We start from the raw sequence: 12,983 nt of genomic DNA on the forward strand, positions 1-12,983 counted from the left end.
AATATCTGCCAGTCACACTTTTTTTTTCCCACTTAGGTTTTTTTTCTTTTTATATCAAAGCCAAAAGCAGCAAAGATTGTTCTAAAGTCTAACTCCGAAAATGGTCTCAGTATGAACTTACAAAAAGTTTTTTTGTATTTTTTTTTAAAGTGATACTATATAAAAAAGGTGTTTAACATTTGACAATGTACAAAAAACAGCGTTGAGGCACGTGCGCCCATCCTATTCTTAAAAAATAAAACTATTTTTAGAACATCTTAAATTTTGGCATATAGTTAAACGTGTAACAAGAAAAATTGAAAAACTGAAGCCACGAGCTTACAAAAAGCTATCAAAAACCTTAAACTCTAAACACAGGTATAAATAAAAAAAGGAATGATGATATTTAAGGCTCTTGATTATTAAGTTAATAAATCAAATATACACTGATTAATTAAAAAAAAAAAAAAAAAAAAAGTTATTTATTTACAGGTCTATACAAAACTTCTACTTGACAATTCTTCATTTTACCAGCAACAGCTGACAGTCCCACCCAGCCCTCCCTCCCTTTCCCAACACAAAATACAATAAAAAAAATAAATAATAAACTTAAATTTCGATAGTTGCTGTGGTACTGAGCTACAAAGGCACTTTCAAATACAGAACTAGTTGTACATCACTATAAAAACCAATATACAAAATAAAAAAATTATATATAATAAATATAAATAAAATGTATTATTCTAAAGACTGTATTACTATGGACACCTGTTGAAAACGTCGATAAAAAAAATAAAAATAATAATTATTACGAGCTAGCAAACTGCAAAGGCAATGCAGGATCTTCTGAAGCATTTCCATCGTCCAGCTGCGGCTGAATTTTCATTAGGGCACTTCTCACTAGTTTTGCATAGATGTGAAATGCAGCACTTGGTATTCCAGCCAACCACAGCAACTATCCTTGCCAGTGTAAGCCAGCTTGTCAAAACTTAAATTAACATAGGGATTCTAAGTAAATAATAGCCTTAGACTCAAATATTACACAACAGTTTAAGAACTAGAGACTCCGAGCCCTTAACAGCAGACACCAGCCCTGCATGGTAGTGCTCGTCTGCTATACAATGTACTCCATTCGATTTAAACTTTGTGCCGTTTCTAGGTCTCTGTTGTCCTGTTTATTTGTCCAGTTTGGTTGTTTTGTGGGTGTGCCATTAGGTGGTTTTTCATCCCTGTCTACCAGCGTGTAAGCTGGCTGCTTCACATATCTGCTTTTCTGCTGGTGTTTATCCATGTCGTCTTCTTCAACTTCTGAGTTGTGTGTCCTTATTTTTGCAATTTTGGAATTTTTGTTTTCGTAGTCTTTAATGGGAACGCTGTTCGCTGCATGTTTTTCGATGGGGTTTTTAATCTGGTTGAGCTGCTCCCTGACGTTGTTCGTGGTGTTGTCCTCGGAGGCGGTGTGGCTTTGCCCGCTCTGCTTTCTGCGCTTCCGTATACACCAGTAAAGAGCGGTGACCAGGCAACAAATCCATGCCACTGTCAGGATAGAGCTCAGCAACGGCACAAGGAAATCTGGTATGAAAATAAGAGAGCAATTAATATCTATATTGATACAGTGGAGCGATGTTTTCCGAACCCATGTCGTCTTTTAAAGAAGTCTTTGGTTTGCATAATCTTTTAAACTACAATCACCTCCATTGCTCCCATAATCTAAACTGATCGTACTAAGGGATGACTTTTCAAACCCGCCATTTGTCGGCGGTTCTGGCTCAATTTATCATTATTGCCATTTAAATCCCACGCACAGAACCTCCAACAAATCAGCAGCTTTGAAAAGACGCCGCGTAGTAAATATAACCCCCGTAACAGTCTCAACAACATGAAACATTACAACTAGCTGAAGCTATTTAAAGCAACTACCATTATAATCAAAATGCAAAAAAATATACCCAATTACCACAATCAGAAAATACAAAATCAAAGAAACTCTGGCTGAATTTAAATAATGTGTAATGCGATTTTCAAAGTTTGTTAATCTCTGCGAAATTGTGACAACTAAACCAGTGTTATTGAATTTAAACACATTAAGTTTATACTCAACTCATACAGAAGTCAGAGATACCCCAGGGAGGGAGACACAATAAAGTTTAGTCAATGCCCCACCATGGTTTAGCCTCAAAGCAATTCTGTGCTACAGTAAAATATGCTGAGCGCTCGCAAGCGGGTCGATGGTGGCCAAGTGTGCATGCGCGGCTCCGGGCCTCGCTACAAAGGGGGCGTGCTGTCGATGGTGATTGACAGAACGCCCCCTTTGGTGGGCGTGCCGGGGGTGTGGCTGCCCAGACGGAGACATTCCCATGGGAACGCCTGGGGTCGGCCCTACTGACATCACAAGTGATGTCAGTGGGAGTGCTTTTGGCTCTGATAGAGCCAAAAGCACTCCAGGGCTTGGGAGAACGAGACCCTACCACAAGGGGGTCTCGTCGCAAGCCCGATGGTCGCGATGGACCATCTTTTTGGCCGCTCGCTATAGCTGTGGGTGGTAACCCACAGCTATGCGAGCGGCCAGGAGGCCACTCTAAAATTTCAGCAGGACGGCCCTGATTCAAGGCCTCAGTGCGATCCCCTGCTCATCATGCAGATGCAGGCAGAGGAGACTACTGTTGCGTTCAGCGGTAGCAGCCTCCCTGGATCCTCCGGAGATGGCAAGAGAGGCTGCCCCTCCAACAACCCAAGAAATTAGTATCCGATTCCCCCCTTTCGGCACCCGCCTAAAAATGTAGCAGAATATGATGAGCAATACCCGTTCGATGGGACAGAGGTTATTCAGTCTTCCTAGGTTGAGCCCCCACAAATCCGACATAAGAGAGTGTGAGCAGACTTGCTCAGAGCTTTCCGCACAAGTCAGTTGACACCATGGACGTGTGAGGCCCTGGAGAGGTTTGGCACAGATAGAGGAGCGCACATATGCCACACACTGAAGGACTAATGCTGAGTTGGAAGCAAAGCAAACAAGAGCAAGTAACTTTGCACCTTGGTAAACCATGCTGCACTGCAGGGGGGGTCAGATGTAAGATGTGCAGAGAGATTTAGATTTGGGAGGGGTGTGTGTAAAACTCAGATCTAAATTGCAATGTAAAAATTTAAGTTTCCCGGTATTTGTGGGCTACATGCAAAAGCAGCAAGTATGTATTTGCACCCCTTTGCATTGCAACATGGTTTGTTCCAGATACAAATGTAACTTGCTTCTTTTGGTCTCGCTACCACCTTCACAAAGCCTCACTCAATAATCTCATTAGGATTTTGGTATAAGGTCACTATTTTTAGGTGTGGATTGAAAGATCTACAGTAAAAAGATAAACACCAGATGTTAGTCAAATGGTCGACAGGGACAGAAGGTCCTAAGCCTAATCTTCACCCTAACTGTCCCCTTGGTGCCCAACCCTAACCCTCCCTCCTGATGCCTGACCGTCTAGGTAGGTGCCTGACCCTAACAGTCCCTTCTAGTGCCCAACTCTCCAGTAAGTGTCTAACCCCCCCCCCCCTCCTCGTACCTAACCATTGGGGTAAGTGCCTAACCCTAAAAGACGAGTCTCTGCCATTTTTGTGTCGACCTTTTGACTCTTGACACACCAAAGGTTGACATGTACTAATGGTTGACAACCTTTTGTCCCTGTCGACTTATTGACTGTCTAACATCTGGTATCTATCTAGACATTGTCTACCTTTTTACTGTAGATCTTTAGACCGGATCCCACTATTTTTGCCCAATCAACTTTAGGAGGAAATAAGTGTTGTATCACTCGTGTAAATGCTGAACATGCATCATCCAAATACTTTCTAGTAGTAATATCTTTAGAACCCAGAATCACCCCGAGTCTGGATAAGAAGCATGAAAAGTTATTGTAAGATAATAGAGCATCCAAATGATTAGCAACTGGATATGGATTATATTAGCAGAAATGATGATCTATTTTGAACATTTACTTTAAACCCCCAAACTGCATCTACGTCAGTCGGCACTCCCGAGTCCCGGCACTCACCCGTCTGGCTTTTGCTTTGCGTTTGCACTCGGACCTCTGCAACCGATGCGATGAAAGTGTTGTTTCCATCTCTTTTACTAACCAGGTTTATTATCTTCTCAGTGATGTCTTGAACTCGGTTCCTACCATCTCTGCTTTCATCAGCAGACTGGAAAGTAAACGCACACATCAGTTATTTACCAGAATGATCATTCCGTTTTCAGCACAGACAACATATGATGTTTGCTTTTGAATAGGTTTGTGATGTGTTAAAGCCCTCTGACATTCTTGTTGTTAAGACCAGGAAACTGCTTATTAAAGCTACTCTGGCTGCATGGATGGGGGGGGGGTGGGGGACCACAGAGGAACAGTTTCATTTACCGGAGACCAGCCCTAGTGCCCACTCCATTTCCAGTGTCGAGAGGAAAGATACATAATGGGTAGCAGTACTGTGGTTCTAGGGGAATCCTTGCAATGGGAGGCCTCGTGCAGTATCATGCTTGTCAGCCTCCACTTCTGTGGGCATAATCATTCATGGTCCGATAACAGTACTATTCAATGCATTCGGTTACCAGACAGAGGCCCTGATTCAGAGCCGGACGCTCTGACAGAGCGCTCGCTTTGAATCAGGGCGTCTTTTTTTTTTTCTTTATGAAGCGAAAGGCCTGCGACGAGATCCTTGTAGTAGGGTCTCGTGGCCGCAAGCCCCAGAGAGCTTTCGGCTCAAACAGAGCCGAAAGCTCTCCCACTGACATCACTTGTGATGTCAGTGGGGCCACCCCCAGACGGTAGGCGTTCTCACGGGAACGCCCCCGTTTGGGCAGCCACCCCCCCTGCCCGCCCACCAAAGGGGGCGTGCTGTCACTCAACATCGACAGCACGCCCCCTTTGGTGCGAGACCCGGATTGCCCGTCGCTATCCGGGTCACGCGCATGAGCGAGACGGAGCCGGCTCAGTTGTGTGCATGCGCTCTGGGCCACCATCGACCCGGTTGCAAGCGCTCAGCTCTTGCGACCGGGTCTGAATCAGGCCCAGAGGTCTCAGCTGTGCGATTATAGTATCATTACACATGCATGTATAGGCTTATGTATTTCTTTTAAGTAGTAATAATATTCATTGGTCTCCTTCAACACTGCCATTTTTTTTGCACTGCCCATCCCATTATTTTGTATATCTTATTACCCTATCTATCTATCTATCTATATGGCTCTACAAGAGTACATACACACATATACATATCTTAAAACTACATGAACTTACTATAGCAACGTGGACCTCATTGTTTGCCAAAGGAGATGGCTCGCAGGTAATGTAGATGGAATATTCAGCTGAAGCATTCTTCACAATGTTAAGATTCCTCAGTTCATTGCAAATGCTCTCTGTAGTGAGTCCCTGGTAAACGAACACAACACATTAGATTCCAGTAATCAGGGTTAATTTGTGTAAATGTGACCTAAGAAAAAGGACCCTACTTCCGTAAAATATTCCCATTCGATAAACAAAACAATACGTACAAATGGTTTGGTTTTATTTTTAAACTTAGGGCCTTCTTCAATTAGACGAGAAAAGCCGCTATCCATGGAAAAGTATCGACGATTTCGGCTTTTCACGTGGTCGGAACTTATCTCCAAATACAATTCCAGCCCATCGTGTACGCGGAAAGTCAATGTATTGTAATAGGCTAAAAAGATTTGCCTCAGAATAGCAGGTGAAAAGTAGTTCAGATTTTTTATTTTTGGGTGTAGAAGTTGGGAAATCACTCAGAACCCTTGGTACACCCCCCCAAAGGACAAGGACCCACAAAAAAGGGGGGGGGGGGGGAGGGGAACCAAGAACACGCCAAAAACACCTTCGAAATTTGAAAATGAAAAAAGTGGGGGGACAACTTCAAAAACTAGCGAAATAAGGGGCCAAGTATTTTTGGGATTGCAGGTGCTTGTATGCAGGAGGAATTTCACTTTGTCTAAAACTTCACTTTAGAGACATTAAAATATGCTTGTACCGATTTTCCACTACCCCAAATTTGATGGAACTACTTACTTTCTCCAAAAAATACTGCCTTATGCCATTCTTCACCACTTTTACCAAGACGCTAATAGCAAACAATTACCACCACTTAAGTATCCTAACTAGTTCAATTAGGGCTAATACTAAACTACCATAATGATTTCCAAAGTCAGTCCATCTCTTTCTGGGGTACAGAGTGATTCCCCCAATTCCGACAGTACTTCCCGCCTGTTTTACATTCGCCACTTGCCTGTTTCGCCAGTTTTGGCATTGAATTCGGCGTATAGCAGGGAAGCGCAAGCTAAGCTTCCACGTTCAAAACACGCGATGTAAGCGAAAAGCCTGGCAGGCGGAAATTTATCGCAGACGCAATACTAATTGAATACCGCCCTTACTTTTACATGGCAAGAGACTATACAAAATTTTTCACCGAGCCAACCCTACCACCACTTGTAAATAAATGTTTTTTAACTGGTATCTGAATATTTGGTTGACAGCCCTGAGAATACAGATGTGTCCACATACACCTTACCTCTGTGCACTACAAGTCGCGTTAAACATAACATGTGAGTGCCGTGTATCTCGGTAGCACTGAGCGCCTTTGAGCGACTTTGTACCATTCAATGTCTTATACGAAAGGCGATGTGAATAGGACGCACAGCAGCTCCTGCTGATTAAAATGATATGCGGCATGCCTATATATCCTATGGGCAACTGCGGGTGTATCTGCATGCAAAATGCTACGTTAGTGCCAGCGGCTGTAACACTGTAGAGTAGCATTTCGCATGCAGATACACCCGCACTCGCTCACAGAATATAAAATGATATGAGGCATTCCTAATCAGCAGAAGCCGCTTGTGCATCCTATTTACACCACTTTGCGAATAAGACGCATTTGAAGGTAAAAAGTGGCACGAAAAGACGCTCCGTCATACTGAGTCATACCGCGGCATGGCGCTACTAGGACTGTTTAACGCACAAATAAGAAAGTAGTATGTGGATACATCTGTATACACTGCATAACCCTCTATGACAGGAGTAGCAAACATTTTAGGTAAGGCTTAAGTAACTATTTACTTCTCTCCTGCACCAAAAGGTTGGATAGTTATGTAACTGACACAAAGGCAAAACGTTTCTAGAATCAATGAGATTTACAGCAGTTAAGGAAGCAAACATTTGATTGGTAGCATAACCTTTCCTGTGATATAGTTTTATTAAACATCGCCAAATCGTCACCATATCCTGACTGGATATAATCTTATTTCAATGCAATGTACTTATGACATGTAAGGAATAGACTCAACTCACCGGAGACATCAGCTCTTTGTTGAAGGTAAAGGTGATGTTCACACAGCTGCTGTCCTGATAACTGGTGTTGACATTACATTTGGCTTTCACTGGCGGCCGATTTGACGGCCAGCACTCCCCAGCTCCAGTACAGGGAGGGATGAAGCAGTGGTTGTCTTTAATCGGAAAGCAAGACTGCCCAGCGGGACACTCATTATGGCCTTTACTGTGTAATTCACAGCGCTGCGGGCCGCACCACACCTACAATTTAAGTAAACACCGTTATACAGGGGAAGTTTTAGTACTACTGCGCTATATATAGCAGCTTTCGTTTTAGCATTGTTCTATCACAAATCCATATTACGGAGCCTCTTTTTATCATAAATCCGCAAAGTAATAATAACAGTGGTAAATAAGATGAATGACGACACATAGTTTAGTATAATATAGTTCGAACATTCCTAATCATTTAGGTGACGATTAGCAGAACGGTAACGTAAACCGTTTTGAAAAGTGTTATAAAAAAACAACGACAACTTTCTGGATCTTATGCTGCCCATCCACTAGGCGATGAAACCTAGCGATTGGCGATAACGACAGTCGTTATCGCTCAATCGCTTGGTAATCGCCCGCAAATCGTGCAGTTTGACCTCTATCATTGCCCATACATGCTGGTCAACCTGACAATCACGTCAGTCCCAGCATGTATGGGGATGATGGATGCGCTTATACTGAAGGTTCAAGTGTAGGCTTATCACAGACATACGAACGACAGCACGATTAAAAATGTTGTAATCGTGCTGTCGTTTCTATGTCATGTAGTGGATGGGCAGCATAAGACTGATGCCCCCAGGCCTTCCACTGCCATCGACCACTAACGTTGCAGTCGTTCGCTCCACTTTTGTACATACAGCACTTGGCCGTCCCACTGAGACCATGGTAAAATAGGGGCTTAGCTGAGTCCTAGAACCATCTCCTTTCTGCTACTACGACATATTCTTAGTAAGGAGAAATTCATGCAAACTACCCCCAACTTTCTAAAATAAAATGAGTTGCATGTTTAAAGACTTGTGTTCCATCAAGCAAGGAAATATTTGGACAGACTGTATTTGATGTATGCGTCACTTAGAAGGAGGATCAAGAGCAGTGCGTACAGCATGCACTGTGCCGCCTCATGATCCTGGATGTATTCTGCTCTTACAGTGATGACAGATGTATTTATTTTTTACAAGGGGATTTTTTTTTTCTTTTTACGTCAATCATTTCAATGCCCATAGCCTTTGGAGGGGCAGTGCACGCAGCCAGCAGCATTGGCGTTGGTTCTTCACGCCATCTGGTTATCAAAACAAAGGCTTACCTTGGTGCAGGCAACTTTTCCATTAAAACACTGACATGCGTTGCAGTCATCCTCCCAATTCGATCCATCTGGCATATCATGTCCATTGGTTATACAAGGCCTTCCTGTAACTGCACAAATGATAAAGTGTGAGCTCAAGGCTTGTACTAACTGCATATATTCAAAACGGTCAACAGGAGACAACCAATCGGAATGGCACCTCATATCACAGCATCTCATCGTAATAAAACAGAGCCCATGAATGAAGGTTGCCGTTTTCGGTTAACATGAACAGTTGTTTGTTAGGTCACCATTTAACTTAAATATAATACAATAGTAAAAAGCTTTTGCCAATACCTTCTTGACACTTTGGACCACTGCGGCCAGGTGGACAGTTACAATGATAACCATTGATGTCGTCTATGCACGTAGCTCCAAAGGCACACGGAGAAGACTGACACTCGTTAATATCTTGGGAAAGAAAGACAAAAACAAAAAGAGAATAAAATTAAAATTTGGAAATGAAGATTTTGTGATGACATTGCATATTAAGCTTTGCAGATTAATAGCCAGTTGACTTCCCCTGTGATAGCTCGTTGTCTCAGTAGGTTTACAAGTAACCTTTGTAACAGTAATAATGCAGAATGAGATAAAAGACAATTAGAGGACTAGCTTCAAAAGTACAGTTATGAAATGCAAGATATAGTTAAGACTCTAAGGCCAAAGGCAAAGTATAACTCCTTAGGGATCACAGTGTGTGCTGTAATAATTAACCTACCAATAGCCTGAAAACCGTATCATAACCAACACAAAGGATGAACCGCAATCTATAAAATATTACAGGCTATAAACACAGTCACAGTAGATCATTTATGTCCAGATGGCACAGTGACAATATTCTGTACTGATGGCGTTTTATAAAACGCCAACATATTACACATATAACCTCCATACGGAAAGTGCACTGGTTGGAATCAAAGCCATGCCGAGAAGCAGCAATGCTAACCACTGTGCCACTTATTGATTTGTGTGCCTACTGTAGCATGTGCAGGGTTGCACTGGTGGAAATAGGAATGAAGCTGTAACTAGACGACCTCCCAGTCAATATAACCAGTCACAATTTCACCCTATGTCCCACATTTCTGACTACACTTATAAAAGGTCTTCAAGAATAGGATATTAAAAAGGCAAATCAAAGCGGATTTCATGTCAAGTGTTTATTTATGTAGGTTTAAATCACCTTATACACTGCACTAGATCAGCAGCTCACTGCAAAGTAGCAGAGCTTCTCTGTTATTTGGGCATCAAACCCCCCCCCCCCCCGGTTTGTGTCACTGTGCAAAGGTTATGGATGACGCACAATTGCACCCACTTTGCCACACTCAGTGGCACGCTGGGTGACTACAACCCTAGTGACACCACTGAGCACAACCAGTAATTTTTTCATGTTTGTGCATTACTGGTGCTAGATGATTATGCAGATTTTCAAATCCTGAAATTCCTTCCACTTTTTCCTAGCCCCTCTGCCTAGTACAATTATGTCTGACCACCTCTCTTCCCTCCTCATCAGATTTTCTTTAGAAGCCCAATCTCTTCCTCTGATGCGTAAACACAAAAGAACTTCCCTGCCTGCAAAAGCCTGCACTCAGCACGCTGGCCCCGACTTCTAACAAGCAGCCAGTAAGGGAGGGCTGTCGTTATCCATACGCCAACTAGACGACGCTTGGCAGCCAGCCAATTCTAAGCAGGCCTATTCATAAATGAGTGCGTGAAAGGTTCCCAGCTGTATTATCACCGGTATGGCTTTCTACATGGAATCTGGTGTGAAATCTACAGTGCCAACATCTGTGACAGAATGCCATTTAAAACAACAGGCTGTAGAATACCACTTAGATGGAAAATACATGTCGTGCCATCACTGAGTACAATTACACAGAATCTATCCGCATGATTTAATTGCCTGTTTGACACTAAAAACAAGAAGACTTTTATTTTTCTTTGCAATAGTTACACCACATAGCTGTACATTAAACGTCCTAGGGGTAAATTTACTAAAGTGAGTTTTTAGAAGAGAGTTTTAAAAAGTGATGTTGCCCACAGTAACCAATCAGATTCTATCTATTATCTACTAGAAGGTGCTAGTTAAATGTTAAGTAGAATCTGATTGGTCGCTATGGGCAACATCACTTTTAAAACTCTCTCTTTAGTAAATTTACCCCCTATAGTACTAGGAATAATGATGGAAAGGTGGTTTCTAGTCAGTTGATAAGCTGAACATTGTGGGGGATTACAAACACCAGTGTACAGGGGATAGTTTCACTTCACACCACCACAAGAGGAGAAAAACACACACACACACTAAAATGTAATGGTTTGTTTTAGGAGCTAAAAGGGGGGAGATGTATCAAACCTTGGAAAGAGATAAAGTGGAAAGAGAAACTACCAACCAATCAACTCCCGACTGTCATTTTACAGGCAGTTGCTTGAAAAATGGCAGATACTGTACTCTCTCTCTCTCTCTCTCTCTCTCCAAGGTTTGATAAATCTTCCCCCCAAAGTTTTGGGTTTTGCAATGAGATTTAAACGTTGCAATACTTACTAATTCTACAGTCTGGACCAGCAAATCCAGGAGCACATTCACAGCGATACCAGTTATCCCCATCTACACAGGTTCCACTATTGTAACTGAAAAGGAAAATATAAATAAAAATTAGACACTGATTTGTAAAGTGTTGCTAACAATTTAGAGATGAAACATTGAAATTATCATTACTGCGGAACCATTTTATACAACTTCAAGTCCGAGTGATACACTGCAATCTTACATGCATCTAAAGCATTTATTACAACCTTTAGTACATAGGCTTGTTCCCTTTACACAAACCTCACTATAGACTTCCCTGTAAATATGCGAGTAGCTACAATGCACAGCATACAGCATGTATATATCCCAGACATTGCAATAGTTCTGCTTTGTAGGTGGCCATATATATTTGTTTTTTTGTACTAGCGACACTTGTCATGAGTCAAACAAACAGAGAAGTGAATAGTTTAGTTACGTTAAGAGTTTGCTTTCCAGAAGTTTATCATTACCATGGGAAAATGCAGGATTTCTAAGGGGGGGAGGGTGTGCATAATTAGCACTTAATCAGCTACAATATACATCATAAGAAACAGTTTATGTAATAAATACAGGACCAGCGATCACACTAAGCCTTTATATGCACCAGTATGGACATCCTGTCTGCGCTGAAGGTTTTTATTTCAGATGTGGGCAACACTGCCCTGGATATATATGTACACATGGGTTACCTTATGCACTGGATAGTGTATTACTATACAGTATTAATAATTGACCCTATAGATGGTCTATATCAGTGCACCTCTAACAGTGCATGTTTTCCAGATCTCTCAGAATATTTTACTCCCAATGTTGCATATTAAAAATGACCATGAAGAAGGTGCCACCTATTAGTCTTTAGGTTTAAATCTCCGGGATAATCATTGGTTGGGAAACTGACTTTATAGTGCATGACATTCAATCATTAAATGTAGAACATAGAATACTGGACATCTTGGGAGCTCCGATATGCAGGAAGCAGCCCGTGGCTTATGTTATTGGGTGAAATATGTATTTGTTTACAGTTTTCACTTACCATGGATGCGGGCTGCAGTCATTGGTATCTAAAAACAAAAACAAAATATAAATAAAAAAAATAAAGAATAAAGGGCTACGGTACTGTAAGTCACAACAAAAAATCTAAATCACATACAGACTAAAAAAGAAATGAAATAAAAAAAAAAAAAAAAAAAAAAGAAGGTGAAGGGAAGCAGACGAGCTGTGGGCTGCAGAGAATGTATAAAACCACCGGGCAACATCTGTGCCTGGTTATGTCATTTGCAACTTTCTCATGCCCAGGTCAAACCTCCGTTACTTAATGTTATAGCAAAACATGATTCAGGTGATGCTGAAGTCCACATCAAACACTTCCCTCTTCTGGATTCAATTTAAGGTACAGAGGGCGACTGGATGAGCTAATGGTCTAAGTTCTTTCAGCTCCGCTCCCCCCACCCCCTCCGGTGCAGCACAAACTTACTCTGAGAGCACGTTGGGCCTTCCCAGCCTTCTTTGCAAACACAAGTGAAAGAATTCCCTCGGACTATGCAAGTTCCACCATTGAAGCAAGGATTTGGCAAACAGCTGCTGTTTCTTGCTACGAGGAAAACAGTGCAAAGTAAGCATGAAAGCCGAGCAGGGAACAGACGAGTCACGAGAGAGAACAGGATGTTTCCCTGCCTTTAAAATTCATTTTCCCCACATTACTGCTGACTGCAAACAGCAACTTACAAAA

The 12,983-nt window shown here is 42.1% G+C and overlaps 1 protein-coding gene across 2 annotated transcripts in view; it reads right to left on the reverse strand.

The window, feature by feature from the left end:
* Positions 1-547: 547 nt before the first annotated feature.
* Positions 548-12,983, reverse strand: part of JAG1 (jagged canonical Notch ligand 1) — a 46,431-nt gene continuing 33,995 nt past the window's right edge. For both annotated transcript variants that reach the window (XM_088478061.1, XM_088478062.1), the window contains 9 exons: positions 12,729-12,845; positions 12,288-12,315; positions 11,231-11,316; positions 8,989-9,102; positions 8,653-8,762; positions 7,317-7,556; positions 5,262-5,393; positions 4,023-4,170; positions 548-1,551 (listed from right to left, as the gene is read on the reverse strand). In XM_088478061.1, the coding sequence (XP_088334187.1) occupies positions 1,094-1,551; positions 4,023-4,170; positions 5,262-5,393; positions 7,317-7,556; positions 8,653-8,762; positions 8,989-9,102; positions 11,231-11,316; positions 12,288-12,315; positions 12,729-12,845 (1,433 nt within the window). In that variant the 3' untranslated portion in view covers positions 548-1,093. The remainder of the gene's footprint in view (positions 1,552-4,022; positions 4,171-5,261; positions 5,394-7,316; positions 7,557-8,652; positions 8,763-8,988; positions 9,103-11,230; positions 11,317-12,287; positions 12,316-12,728; positions 12,846-12,983) is intronic.

Source organism: Taudactylus pleione, unplaced genomic scaffold (assembly GCF_031769625.1).
Source record: "Taudactylus pleione unplaced genomic scaffold, aTauple2 ptg000206l, whole genome shotgun sequence".
Lineage (NCBI taxonomy): Eukaryota > Metazoa > Chordata > Amphibia > Anura > Myobatrachidae > Taudactylus > Taudactylus pleione.